Here is a 14514-nt window from a genome sequence, read left to right as displayed (position 1 = left end):
TCGGGCGGGAAGACGGCCGCGCATGCGCGGTGCGCGCGGGCGCGCGAGGACTAGCAAAGGACTTTGCTAGGAAGATTCCGATTGGAGGGGCTGCCGAGGACGTCACCCATCAGTGAGAACAATCAGCCTGCTGTCCTCGGAGAATACCTTCTACAGGTATGTAGCATTCGCTCTATAACCACACCTAACTTTTCCCTTCCCGTCTCAGACACACTGAAAATTCTTGGAGTTACCATCGATTGAAATCTTACCCTTGAAAGTCATGTGAAGAAAACAACTAAAAAGATGTTCCATTCAGTGTGGCAACTAAAAAGAGTAAAACCTTTCTTCCCAAGGAGATCTTCTACAACCTGGTACAATGAATGGTTTTGAGTCATCTAGATTACTGCAAAGCACTCTATGCTGGCTGTAACAGCAAATCATCAAGAAACTTCAAACAGCCCAGAACACTGCAGCCAGACTCATATTTAGAAAAACAAAATACGAAAGTGCAAAACCCCTAAGAGAAAAACTACACTGGCTTCCTATCATAGAACGTATCACATTCAAGGTCTGCACTCTAGTTCATAAAATCATTCATGGAGCTGCCCCGGCCTACATGTCAGACCTTGTTGACTTACCACCCAGGAATGCCAAAAAATCAGCCCACACATTCCTTAATCTTCCCTTCCCCAACTGCAGAGGACTAAAATACAGACTAATACACGCGTCCAGCTTTTCCTACATGAGCACGCAATTGTGGCATGCTTTGCCACTTAACTTAAAATCTATTAACGAACAAATTAACTTTCGTAAATCCTCTGAAGACCTATCTCTTTGACAAGGCATACCACAATGATCAGTAACTGAATGCGTGACACATTACCACTCTACCTATTTCCGAATGTTTTCTTACTATGTTTGTTTGCTTAATTCAATTATATCATCCATGTTTTTTATGTAACACCAATTGCATCTTCTACTCTGGAACGGCGAAAGCCATGACAGAACATTGTAAGCCACATTGAGCCTGCAAATAGGTGGGAAAATGTGGGATACAAATGCAACAAATAAATTTTGTGCTTCCTTGCCTTAGATTTAATTATTCCTTCAGGAGGGATTAAAAAAAGGCTCAACTCAATTCATTCAAGGTTCAGGTGGCAGCATTGGCATGTCATAGAGCAAGATACAGAATGCCACAGTGGCTGCTTGCCTTGATATAGTGCTAATTCCTGAAGGGGGTCTCATCTTCGTCCCGCTCTCCACAATGTTTGTCCTCTGGGTCTTCAAGTGGTTCTTAAGGTTCTTCAATCTGCCCCCTTTGAGTCCTTTCGTTCGGCAACTATCAAAGATCTTTAAAGGCAGTATTTCTAGTTTCCATTTCGTAGGCACGGAGAATTTCATACCTTCAAGCTCTCTCTAGCAGGGATCCCGCTTTTCTGTCTCAGGAGTTTCCATATGGACAGTTCTGTCCTTTTTGCCAAAGATTGTATCTCTTTCAAGTCCAATAGATTTTGTTCCTTCTTTTTCCAGGGAGGTCTATTCTGCAGAATAAGCTTCCCTGCGACTGGATGCGAAGCGCTTCTGTATGCGCTATCTTACTGCTACCAGTGATTTCAGGTGGTCTGGTCATTGTCATCTTTGCAGGACCCTGGAAGGGTTTGCCAGCCTCCAAAGCGATAGTGGCTCAATGGCTTAAGGAAGCTATTTCTTCGTCTTACATTCTGAAGGGTAGATCTGCTCCCATGCACGTCAAGGCTCATTCTACCAGGTCTTTGTCAAAGTCTATTGCAATTTTGTTGGCAGAGATCTGTTGGTCAGCGACGTGGTCTTCTCATTCCTTTTAAGTGCTACCATTTGGATGTGTCTGCTCGAGCAGATGCTTCCTTTGTGGCCATGGTTCTTGTTGCAGGGATATCACAGTTTCTCCCTTCTTAAGGATTGCTTTTGATCATCCCATTTGTCTGGACTGATCCTTGGGATGTAATGGAAGGAAAAATTAATTACCTGATTCCAAAGGATCAGTCCAGAGCCAGCCCGTCCTGTGATGGTTTAGGTTTTTTCCAGGTTTTATGCAATTCTGGGTGTTTGTATTGTTTTGGCACTGTTATTTCTAAGGCACGAGTTTTGCCCTTTATTTCATAGTTCTTTTTCTGTCTAGAGGCTGGAGTATTTTTCTCTGGAAGTCACTTTCACTACTTTATCGAATACTGGCTTGGTTGCTAAGCATAGGAGCTTATGAGGCACAACATAAGAGTTCTCTTTTCAGCTTATTCTTTTAGATCTAAAGACAACAGTTTATTGAAATTTCCAAATGTTAGATTTAAGACTTAGGATACTAGTTTTGTATACCGTGCTGTCCATGTTGGAATACTCTTCCATTGGAGGTTAGAGTGATAGAATCCTATCTGAAATTTTGCAAACTGTTGAAGGCTCTTTTATTTTCAACCTTTTACATAGTGTTTAAGAGCAAATAGTTTGAAGGTTTTCTTTATATTATGTAGAGGAGTGTGGTAGTCCACTCTTAAGGTTATCAATAGAAATCAAACAAATAAAACATGGAAAAGAAAATACGATGATACCTTTTTATTGGACATAACTTAATACATTTCTTGATTAGCTTTCGAAGGTTGCCCTTCTTCGTCAGATTGGAAAATCTGACGAAGAAGGGCAACCTTCGAAAGCTAATCAAGAAATGTATTAAGTTATGTCCAATAAAAAAGGTGGTATCGTATTTTCTTTTCCATGTTTTATTTTGTTTGATTTCTATTGATAACCTTTATATTATGAATATAGTGTAATCTTTTCTCCTAGGGAACGGCTAGTTTTCTCTTTTATTGTGATCCGCATAGATCCCTGGTGGGAAAATAGCAGAATATAAATTGTATTGTATTGTAATTTTTCCTTAAAACACCCTAAGCATCTTTTGTTATGAATCAGCACTCCATTGAAGATTGTTCCCAGTGGACTCGGGCCATTCAGCTTGTGAGACATCCCACCTTATTTGCTCCCCAGATTGTGAAATCCAGAGTCTGTGGCAACCCTTAGCTATGAAAATTCCCCACTCATTTGATTTCATCCTGCTTGCTAATGGAGAAAGCAGAAGTTGCTCGCTTGTAATGCGGTTCTCTGTAGACAGAAGAATAAATCACACACATCCACCCCTACCAAGAGAGTTGACACTTAGCCTTGTATTTGAGGGGTCCCCGTGCTAGCTGTGTGGGATGTTCCATGCCTCAGAATATGGAGAACTGCTTTACAGGTTTAAGCAAATTAGCTTTTCTTACCCTGTCATATACTTACGTATGCATCGTTATTACTATAGTTAGGTTGTGCTGACTAGTAATCTTTTTTTCTGTTAGACCTGAATTTTACCACAACTATTGCTTTACAGTTAATGTATGTTTGCATAACTTTTCTTATGTAGGAAAAGTTTGGATCTGATTGAGTCCCTGTTGCGGCTGGCAGAAGTAGGACAGTATGAGCAGGTGAAACAGCTCTTCAGTTTCCCCATCAAGCACTGCCCAGATATGCTGGTATTAGCTTTATTGCAGATCAACACATCCTGGCACACTTTACGCCATGAACTTATCTCCACGCTGATGCCGATCTTCCTTGGCAACCATCCCAATTCTGCTATCATTTTGCACTACGCATGGCATGGACAGGTAAATGTTAATGCTGTATGCAGCCACCTACCTTCGTTTCTTGTTTCAGAGCTACTGTATATAGAAGTGTTTTTGTAGCATGAGAGTTAGCTTAGTGGTTTGACAATTATATAATTTATGGTGAAAAATATTTTTTTAACCCTTATACAGAATTATTTTGTCAATGGGAAAACTGCTTGCAATCATTTTAACACAGTTTGTATTCTTAAATTCAAATATAACAATGTAGCTACAATGTAGCTACAGTATTACACATCATTTTAAACAAATCTTACTCCATATGACTTTCCTTCAGAAACCCAGGTAACAGGTCAGTTTTCTTTCATCTTACCAGATCAGGTGTGCTAATGTTGGTCAACTAGCAGATGGAGAGAGACCAATGAGCTGTGAGCTCTGCATTATAAAAGGCACTGTGCAGGTGGATCACATGATACTATAAGAGGTTGCAGGCAATAGTTCACATTATGCACATTAGCCACCCAGTCTCTCCCTGGCATGCATCTGACATCCTCTGAGGGAAAATCTTGTTCTGTTCATAGTAGCAAAACCCCTGATGAAAGACAGAGGAGCGGGGAGTCAGTCACTGTTGAAAGTGGGATCAATATGTATGGTGGAAATTATGGCAGAAGTCACCACTGCAGTGGAACAGGTACTAGAATAGGGCTCAAGTGATTTTAGATAAATTAGAATCCATTATTCAGTAGATGGAAAACACTGAGAAAAATGGGCAGCAGTAGACAATTTTCAGCAGGGTTGGAGCAGATTAGTGGAGGAACTTATATGAACAACACTCAGCAAGTATCATACTGAAAATGGCTAAGGGGTAATAAGTGAGTACAGTATTTTTTCTCACCTTTCCTTTCTGGAGATCTTAATATTTGACACAGAATTGTGGACTCCTAGAATGGGAACTTGAGGTGAGATACAGAAACACATGAACTAAGATTCTACTTGAACCTGAAGTATCTTGCATTCTCATGGTGGAAGACTTCTTTTTCCTTGTCAGCAGCAGCAGATGAATCCATTAACTGATGGGTTGTATCCGCCTACCAGCAGGTGGAGATAGTGAACACTGAACAACCATAGTGCCTCTTGGATGGCTAGCCCCAACTGCCTTCAGTATTTCTCTATCTCCCAGCAGGTGTGGACGTAGCTTGATCAGCTCCTGGATTTCAGACTGCCTGGGGTGGCTCCTGTGCTTTGCCAGTTGAGCAGGGGTGTTGTGGCTGGTGGTGCCCACTTTAAAGGCATATAGGTTCGCCCTTTCCCTGCCTTACCCATTCCCCCTGCCTCCTGGAGTCCCTCTGTTGCTGCCTGCCTCCAACTTCTTCACAGCGGTAAAAAAAAAAAAGCGCGCTTTTACTGCGTGGCTGTTCTGATGCTTTTTCCAGTGATTCTGGTTCTGTGCAGCTTGACCGGAGCTCGTTGACTCTGTCCTCTGAGGTGAGAGTGGTGCCCAGTTCATCCGGGGAGGTCCCGCGGACGCCGTTCCGATCGGGGTAAGTTTTGACGCGAAGCCGCCATTTTATTGTTATATTCCATCCTGTCGGACGATGGCTGCTGAAGGAGTTAAGCGCTGCTCCCTTTGTGGTAAACGCAGATCAGCAGCGGGGCTGTGTAAAACGTGCTCCTTGGACGTTCATGCTAGTATGAGCATGGCGAGCGATGTTTCTTCCCGCTCGATGGAGCTGGCAGCGGGCGCCATTTTGGAAGCGCCGCATGTCTCGACTCTCGTGGTTGCGGAGGAGTCTGAGTGCAGGGGGATGCTTGGTTAGAGGCTGCCAGAGGAGCTCCAACATCCGTTTCTCCTAATTCGGAGGTGGAGGGTTAGGTTGAGTTTTTCCTCCCCTGAGTTTGTGCTTTTAATGCATAGGGCTTTCATGCTGAAAAGAGCTCTGCCGCAGGTGTCAGACACTGCGTTGAATCCTGGCTTCCCTCCGGGTGTTGATGCCCTGGGGATGGCTTCAGAGGTTATTTTCTCCCCCGAGCGTTGGAAACACGCTAAACATAAACATAGATGGGTAAATTCCCCGTCTGAAAGTGGCGCATATCCTCCCCCCCCCCCCCCCCCCCCCCCGTGGTCGGGCTGCGGGGAGTTTGAGGGATCTGGCAGGCCCTCAGGGACGGATGATCCAGAGGAGGGTGCCTGTTTGCCACTGGATTTGGATGATCCCAATGGGGTTCGGATTTTCCACCGCAACGAGCTGCTTCTCGATTGATGATCCTGCTGAAGGCGAGGCCTCCTCTGTTAATCTTAGGCTGGCGAGTACTAAGAAGCCTTCTCGGGCCTTTCCGGTGCATGACTCCATCCAAGAGCTTATTTCTGCTCAATGGTCTGACCCCGATGGGCCTTTGAAAGTAGCCAGGGCTATGGGTCAGCTTTACCCTCTGCGTGAGGAGCACTTGGCCCCTTTGGGGATGCCTAAAGTGGATGCATTGGTTACGGCGGTGACAAAAAAGACCACTCTCCCAGTAGAGAGAGAGGTCGCTTTGAAAGACGTGCAGGACCGGCGGCTGGAATCTGCGCTGAAGCGGTTCTTTGAAATTGCGGGCCTTGCCTTGAGGGCATCTATTTGCAGTTCCTATGTAGCCCGGGCATGTCTTTCCTGGCTACAGCAGGCGGCGGAGCAGCCCGCCAATGGTGTGTGCCCCCTTTCTGAGGTTGCCCCACGGATGGAGTCGGCCCTGTCATTTTTGGCTGACGGCCTTTATGATCTGGTTAGAGCTTCGGCAAAACAGATGTCTGTGGCGGTGTCCACCCGCCGCCTTCTTTGGCTGTGGCATTGGGTGGCTGACATGGCTTCTAAGCAAAGGCTGGTGAGGCTACCCTTTCGGGGCCTCCTGTTATTTGGAGAGGAATTGGAGAAGATTGTGAAAGACCTGGGGGAATCTAAACCCCAGTGGTTACCTGAGGATATGCCGAGGCCTTCTTTGAAGGGTTCTGTGTTTCCCCCCTCTTCCAGACCTTGCTTCTGTGAAGCTCGCAGGCATCGCCCAGGGTGCTCTGCTGGGTTTTCTCAACATGCCCGTTTTCAGCAGAGGAACTCCTTTTGCTCGGACAAACGTTCCGCAGGTGCCGGTTCAAGGCCAGGAGTTCAGGGGCGTCCTCCACAATGATGGGACGCCGGTCCACTCCTCCTTGCCTGCAATAGGAGGACGTCTTTCCCTCTTTCTAGAGGAGTGGACCAAGATTATCTCAGATCAGTCCTGGACCTGATCAGCGAAGGTTACCAAGTGGAATTCGGTGCCCCGGTGAGAGACGTGTTTGTGGAGTCCCGATGCGGCACTGCCGTAAAACGGGCGGCAGTAGAGGAGACCTTACAAGTCTTGCTGCACCTCAGAGCGGTGATCCCGGTGCCTCCCTCTGAACGCGGCTGCGGCCGTTATTCCATTAATTTTGTCGTGCCTCGAAAAGGCGGGTCTTTCAGACCGATCCTCAACGTGCGAAGAGTCAACGAGGCTCTGAGTATGACCTTTTTGCATGGAAACCCTGGGCTCCGTCATTGCAGCGGTACAGCCAGGAGAGTTTTTCACGTCTCTGGACCTAAAAGAAGCTTATTTGCACATTCCTATCTGGCCTTCACACCAGCGGTTCCTCCGCTTTGCGGTGTTGGGAAAGCATTTCCAGTTTCAGGCGTTGCCTTTCGGCCTAGCCACAGCTCCCCGTACCTTTTCCAAGGTAATGGTGGTCGTAGCTGCCTGTCTCAGGCGAGAGGGTATCGGAGTTCATCCTTATCTCGACGACTGGCTCATCAGAGCGGATTCAGCAACCAAGAGTCATCTTGCCACAGCCAGAGTGGTGGCAGTCCTGCAGGTGCTAGGCTGGGTGGTCAATATACCCAAAAGTCACCTGACTCCCTCTGTCTCTCGAGTATTTGGGCGTCCAGTTTGACACGGCATCGGGGTTTGTCTTTTTTCCCCGACCAAAGGCGGTGCAAGCTTCAGAATCAGGTCCGTCTGCTCCTGTGGATGCCTCGCCCGCGAACTTGGGACTTTGTCCAGCTGCTGGGGTCGATGACTGCTACCTTGAAGTTGGTGCCTTGGGCGAGAGCTCATATGAGGCCTCTGCAGATTGACCTGTTTCAACAATGGTCTCTGATGTCATAGGAATATCAACGCAGGCTAACGTTGCTCCCTGCGGCCCGGCTCAGTATGGAGTGGTGGCTCTCCGACAGCATGCTGCGCCAAGAAATGCCTCTTGCGCTTCCTTCTTGGTGCCTGGTGATAAATGCCAGTCTTTTGGGCTGGGGGGAGCGCATTGCCAGGGAAGCTATGCTCAGGGTCTGTGGACACCCGTGGAAGCGGGGTGGTCCATCAATCGCTTGAAACTGAGAGCGATATTCCAGGCTCTTATGGCCTTTCAAAAGACTCTGAAGGGGCTTGCTGTCCGGGTTCTGTGAGACAACATGACAGCGGTGGCATACATAAATTGTCAGGGAGGCACTCAGTGCAGGGCCCTGACTGCGGAGGCCACCCAGATTTACCACTGGGCCGAGCTACACCTGCAGCTTCTGTCGGCAGCTCACATAGCAGGTCAGAGCAACGTGCAAGCCGATTGTCTCAGCAGGCATGATATCGACCTGGTGGAATGGGAACTGGCAGAAGACGTTTTTCTTCAGATTTGTTCTAAATGGGGGACTCCCAGAATGGATCTAATGGTGTCAAGTGCAAATGCCAAAGTACCTCGCTTTTTCAGCAGAAGCAGAGATCCTCACTCGGCAGGGTTGGATGCTCTGGCTCAACCCTGGCCCTCGGGGCTCCTGTATGTGTTCCCTCCTTGGCCCCTGATAGGGCGAGTCCTACTGCGGATTTGACAGCACCCCGAGGTCTGGTGATTTTCATCGCTCCAGATTGGCCAAGGCATCCGTGGTATGCGGATCTCTGCCGGATGTTGGTGGACATTCTGGTGCATTTGCCCCTGGTGCCGAACCTGTTGGTTCAGGGTCCGGTGTCTATGGAGGATCCCTGCCGATTTGGTCTTACGGCCTGGCTATTGAGAGGGCACAATTGAGAGACAAGGGCTACTCTAACAAGGTCATCTCCACTCTCTTGCAGGCCCGCAAGCGGTCCACCTCTGCAGCTTATGCTCGGATCTGGCGCAAGTTTGAGGCATGGGGGCTACAGTCTCAACAGTGCTGGACTTTTTGCAGGAGGTCTTACAGAAAGGTCTGGCTTACAATTCCCTGCAGGTGCAAGTGGCAGCATTATCATGCTATCGAGGGAAAGTCTCTGGCTTGTCCCTTGCTGCTCATCCGGACATTGCCCGCTTTCTCAGGTGGGTGCTTAGGCTCCTTCCTCCCGTCCAGTTGCCCTGTCCGGCCTGGAACCTGGGGCTGGTGTTGAAGGCTCTTCAGTGTTTGCCCTTCGAGCCGCTTATTTGAGCTTCGGAGAAGGATGTGACTCTCAAGACAGTCTTTTTGGTGGCCATGACATCGGCTAGACGCGTGTCTGAGCTGCAGGCATAGTTACTTTTGGAGGACCAAACTGCTTGTATTAGGGGAGCACTTCCACCAGACTTAGAACTAGCACATGCTCAGAAAAACTGATGCTACTACAGGTTTGTTCTTGCTTAATGGGCAGTTGATCTGCATTTTAAATGTGTGACTGCGTGAGAGGAATTGGTATGAGTGAAGTGGCAATATGGGTATGGAAATTGGATTAAATGTATGTGTGTGTGTGGTGGGGGGGGGGGGGTTGGAGAGGAGTTAGGGGTGAACTGTAAAGTTGAGGGTACTGATGAGGGGAAGTGGTGGTGGGGGCTTGGCACCAAATGTGCTGAGTCACATGGGAGATGGGTATGGCTGTTAGGGATGAGCTGGGAAGTCGAGAGTATTGATGAGGGGTAGGGAGGTTACAAGGGTTTGACGCCAAGTGTGCTCAGTCACGTGGGAGATGGTTATGGCTGAGGAGGTAGTGGAAGAGAGAGGGTGGAAGGGGGTGATGAAGGTGGATAGAGGAGGAAAGGGGTTGGGACAACAGGCATGTAATCTTGGTAAAGGGTTTAATGTTTGGGACAGGAGTAAGATTACAGTAGAGGTGGATGGTCCTTCCAAATATGATGTGAGTATATGAATATATGAGCTTAGTGGAAAGTATTATCTAAGCAGCACACTGTGTTTCCTAGAACACAGGGGCATATCACCAATGAAGACACAGGCATTTAATAGACAAATAGCTTCTATAGTCTACCTTCAAGAGATCCATTTAAACAAAGCAGATCATGAAAAGTTGAAACACTGGTGGATAGGGGATCTCATAGGGGTGGCGGCAGTAACCTTATTTAAGAAGGATTTGAAACTAGTAGGCATAAAATAGTTTTGAACCTGGAGGATAGATCTCATAAAGGAATTTGAAGGAGAGCAATTTGATATTGTGAGGGAGTCTTCAATATATTTTATTATCCAACAATGGACAAGATTCATAATCTCAATTGGGGAAAAATGTAATGTTAAGGGTGTCCCTTTTTTATATGAATTATTGAATGTGATGTTTTGAGAATTTTGTATCCTGGTGAAAGATTTTATGTACTTCTGTAGGGCACATTGTACCCAGTTTCACATAGACTGTGTATTGATAGTGAAATTTCTAAAGTGCAGTCATAATAACATAGTAGATGATGGCAGATAAAGACCTATATGGTCCATCCAGTCTACCCAATAAGATAAACTCATAAGGTATGATGTAATACTACATATGCATTCTTGATTTGTCTTTGCCATTTTCAGGAAACAGACCATAGAAGTCTGCCCAGCACTGTCTTTGCTGCCTAATTAGCAATATTGTCATCTATTTGCTGCCAATCATGTTTGGTTCCATGCCTTCTATACAGGATCCCTTTGTATATCCCATGCATCAGTGGTTGACAAAACCTGGTCCTGGAGGCATCCCAATCAGTCAGGTTTTCAGGATACCCACAATGAATATTCATGAGAGAGATTTGCATGCAGTGGCTGAGGTGCTTCCAGGACCAGGATTGGGGACCACTGCCATCCATTTTTTAATTCTGTTACCGTTTTCATCTCTACCATCTCCCAAGGGAGGGTATTCCAGGCATACCACCCTCTCTGTGAAAAAGTATTTCCCATTGCTATTCCTAAGACACCCTCCCCTCTCGCCCCTGCAACCTCAAATCATGGCCTCTAGTTCTACCAGCTTTCTGTTCCTTGAAAATGTTTGTTTGTAAATTAATACCTTTCAAATACCCCTGTCTCTCCTTTCCTCCAGGGTATACATGTTTAGGTCCTCAAGTTCCTCGTCATACATCTTGCAAATCAAACACCATACCATTTCGTTGCTTTTCTCTGATCTGCTTTCTTTTTTACGCCCTTAGCAAGATACGGTCTCCAAAACTGAATATAGTACTCCAAGTGAAGCCTCACCAGCGTCTTGTACAGGGGCATTAACACCGTCTCCTTTCTCTGCTGGTTATACCCCCTCTCTGTGCAGCCCAGCATCCTTCTGCCAGTGGCCATAGCCTTATCGCATTGTTTCATCACCTTTAGATCCTCAGACACCATCACCCCAAGATCCGTCTCCTTATCAATCTTTCCTATCTGGTACATCCCCTTTGAATTTCTGTATCCCAAGTGCATCACTCTGCACTTAACATTAAATTTTAACTCCTCCCAAAAATGAATTCTGTTTGGCTTTCTGGATGTTATTCACTAACTAACAAACATTCATCACATCGAGGGAAAAGACATTGGTGGCTCTCATGGTTTCTACTAAGGAACACATGGAAAAACCGTACAATTGTACTGTAGGGTGAAAATAAGTAATTAGGGCAATAATTATTCCCTGATAAAACTTATTACAAGGTTTCCGCTCAGTCTAGGGGAAATATAATAAAGAAATCTTGTGCTGGCACCCTGCCAGTGTTTTGTTCTTCGCCAAAGAACCAAAGCCACGTCACAGATGATGATTATATATTTATTACAGGTAGAAAAATAGACACTCTGCAATAGCTTATATGCAATATAATATCTCTTACTGATATACACACTAACAAAATATATTGTCTAACTACACTCTGATTATCCTGAGACTACGTACAGTAATGTCTCTTAGATTGTAAGCTCCTTGAGCAGGGACCATCCCTCTATGTTAAATTGTACAGCGCTGCGTAACCCTAGTAGCGCTTTAGAAATGTTTAGTAGTAAATTAGAACTGTACAAATGATATCCTAATGATCCTTATGAAAACATCACATTATGCAAAATACACATTAGCAGAGTCCCTGACCAAGAGCTAACATAAACCAGTCGCACTTAGATAAAACCACTGCCAAACCCCAGACCAGGAAATATATCACTGTGATCTTACCACGCTGTCCTGATGACGGCTTCAGATAAGACCAGAGCAGAATCTCCCCAGACACTATCTTAGCTGTCTGTGTCTTATGTAGTGCAGGTCTTTCTCAGCAAACAAGCAGGTTCCAGTCTCTCCTTTGGTTCTCAGAGCCAATATCTCTGCCACAGGTATTTTCACCAGTTATGCAGGTCACAAGGTTGGTATCATACAGTCTTTAGCTCACCCCGAGCTTTGCTGGATTTCTCAGGTCCTTCACAGGTACCCCTCCGAGGGTCTCCGACAACTTTCTTCTCTCACTGTCCCCGCGTTCTTTCAGACCTCTCTCGGTCGGGTGATAGCCTGGACCAATTCTCCTCTCATCCAGAACAGTGCATGGGTAAGAAGAGTTCTTTGTTTTGTGACCTTGGAGATGGTAACTTCTGGTGCCATGAGTATGACTCCCTTCCCAGCGTCTCAGAGATAGAAGGGGGATGGTTGGAACACAGAATTTCCTTGGCTTCAGCAAGCCTGTCAGTGATTTTCCACAAGCTGAAGCTGGATCTTGCTGACACAGAGATGTTGCAGCAGCCATCTTATTATACCAAGATGTCATAGGCTTGTATAGGCCAAGACCAGCTTAGGCTAGATCACAGGGAAATACCCCTACAGTACCACTATTATTGGTCCAAATACCCTCTTATTTTATATATTGTACAGTTATATTAAAACTTTTACTGTGCAATTATATATAAAACTTAACCCTATCACACAATACAGCTGCCAGTGTAAACATTACCTATACCTTACAGTGCTGGGCAGACTTCTATGGTCTGTTCCCTGAAAATGGCAAGGACAAATCAAGATGAAATATACATATGTAGGTTTTAGATTTCTATGACAGTGACCCTGGATCTAGTTCTGTGGGCAGAAGCTCATATGCATCCTCTGCAGTCCTCTGTTCTGACACGAGAGTTCCCTTGGTTATATTTTTTTTTACCATGTTTGATGTGTTTGGCAGAAGAGCCCCAGGTCAGTCAGTCTTGTGTTTGAACCACTACAGATTAACCAAGGTAACTTAGAGATGCTGGATTGAACAGGTCTTATGACCATTTCCAATTTTCTCAGTTGGAGAGCATGTTGTCTAGATAAGTGGTGCAGTGTCAATGGTCATTAATTGAACTACTGTGGTTCATCAGTTGATTAGACACTTGAGTGATACAGTTGACTCTCTTGAGGAAAGCAAGGTAGTTGGCGTTTTCTGACAATTCCACAGTGGTAGCTTATGCCCATCTTTGAACAAGGAGTTAATAGAGGAAGCAGCAGTGTTTCAGTGGGCGGAGCCTCACTTTCTGGTATTATCAGTGGCTCTCGTAACAGGAGTCCAAAATGTTCATGTAAATTCTCAGCAGACACACTTTGGATCTAGGAGAATGGGAGTAGTCAAGCTCAGACTTAGCCATGATCATGTTGCTGGGAAGTGCTGGTCATAAACTTGATGGCATTGAGCTACAATACCAGAATTCCATTCTAGAGACTCAAAGTATCCCAGGGACAGTGAGGCTTGATCCTCTGAAATGCACTTGACTTTCTGCAGGAGTACTGTACATCTTTCCCCCATAACTTTTGATAGGTTAAGTGTTAAGGTGGCAAATCTCCAGGATTGGCCCAGGCATCTGTCATATATGGATTTGATTCATCTTCAAACAGGGGAGGTTCTGAATTTGCCTCAAAGCAGAAACCTTCATCAAGGGCCAGTTTTCATGGATGACCGGTCTCCCTTATGGTATGTTGAAAGGGCATGTTAGAGGCAAAAAGGTTATGCATATATAGTGATTACCACCTTGTTACAGGCCAGGAAATTTTATACCATTTTAGCTTATGCTAGTGTTGGGAGAGTATTTGAGGTTTGGTGTTTAAAAAAAAAAAAAAAGACTGCTCAAATATTGTCCTCTTTTACAAAAGAGGCTTCAGAAAGTTTTGTTGCTATCTTTACTTAAGGTTCAAGTTGCAGTGTTAGTATGTTTCCATGTTCATTTAGTGAGAATCTGAGTGTTCTGTATGTGGTTACATTCTTAAGAGTGTTGCGCATTTGCTTCTGTCTTGGAACCTTAATTTCTTCACAGTTTAGCTGGCACCTCCCCCCTCCCCTTTGAGCCTTTAAAGAAAGCTTTCTTAAAGGATATTTCCCTCATTTTTCTCATGGCTATTTCTTTGGCCAGAAGAATTTCAGAATTAGAGGCCCTTGTCAGTCTTTTCTATTTACAGAAGTAGGGGTTTTGATTAGGATAGTTCCTTTTTCCTCCTGAAAGTGGTGTCAGAAGAATGTACTTGTCTCTTATACTTCAGCACTTCAGAGTAGACAGCATGTAGCTGCAGCGTCAAATACTCAATCTATGTTCTTAGCCAATCACTCTTGCCTAGTTGCTTTCAACTTCTCCATGATACCAATCTTGTACAACCTCATTTTCCTTTGCTGTAAGATGGGCCATAATTTTAAAACTTCCAAGTCCAAATTCTGTGAAGTAAAGCCAAGTGTACATAAAACAGAATAAAGTAGATATTTACTTATTTGTTGCAT

At 45.4% G+C, this 14514-nt stretch overlaps 1 protein-coding gene across 1 annotated transcript in view; it reads left to right on the top strand.

Annotated features, from left to right (window-relative positions):
• Positions 1-14514, top strand: part of CNOT1 (CCR4-NOT transcription complex subunit 1) — a 1017784-nt gene that overhangs the window by 325340 nt on the left and 677930 nt on the right. The window contains 1 exon segment of the mRNA XM_030203593.1: positions 3407-3647. Coding sequence (XP_030059453.1) covers positions 3407-3647 — 241 coding nt within the window.

The sequence above is a fragment of the Microcaecilia unicolor genome, chromosome 5, assembly GCF_901765095.1.
Source record: "Microcaecilia unicolor chromosome 5, aMicUni1.1, whole genome shotgun sequence".
Lineage (NCBI taxonomy): Eukaryota > Metazoa > Chordata > Amphibia > Gymnophiona > Siphonopidae > Microcaecilia > Microcaecilia unicolor.
Note: the sequence above shows the minus strand (reverse complement) of the source record. Positions and strands in the feature narration are given on the sequence as shown.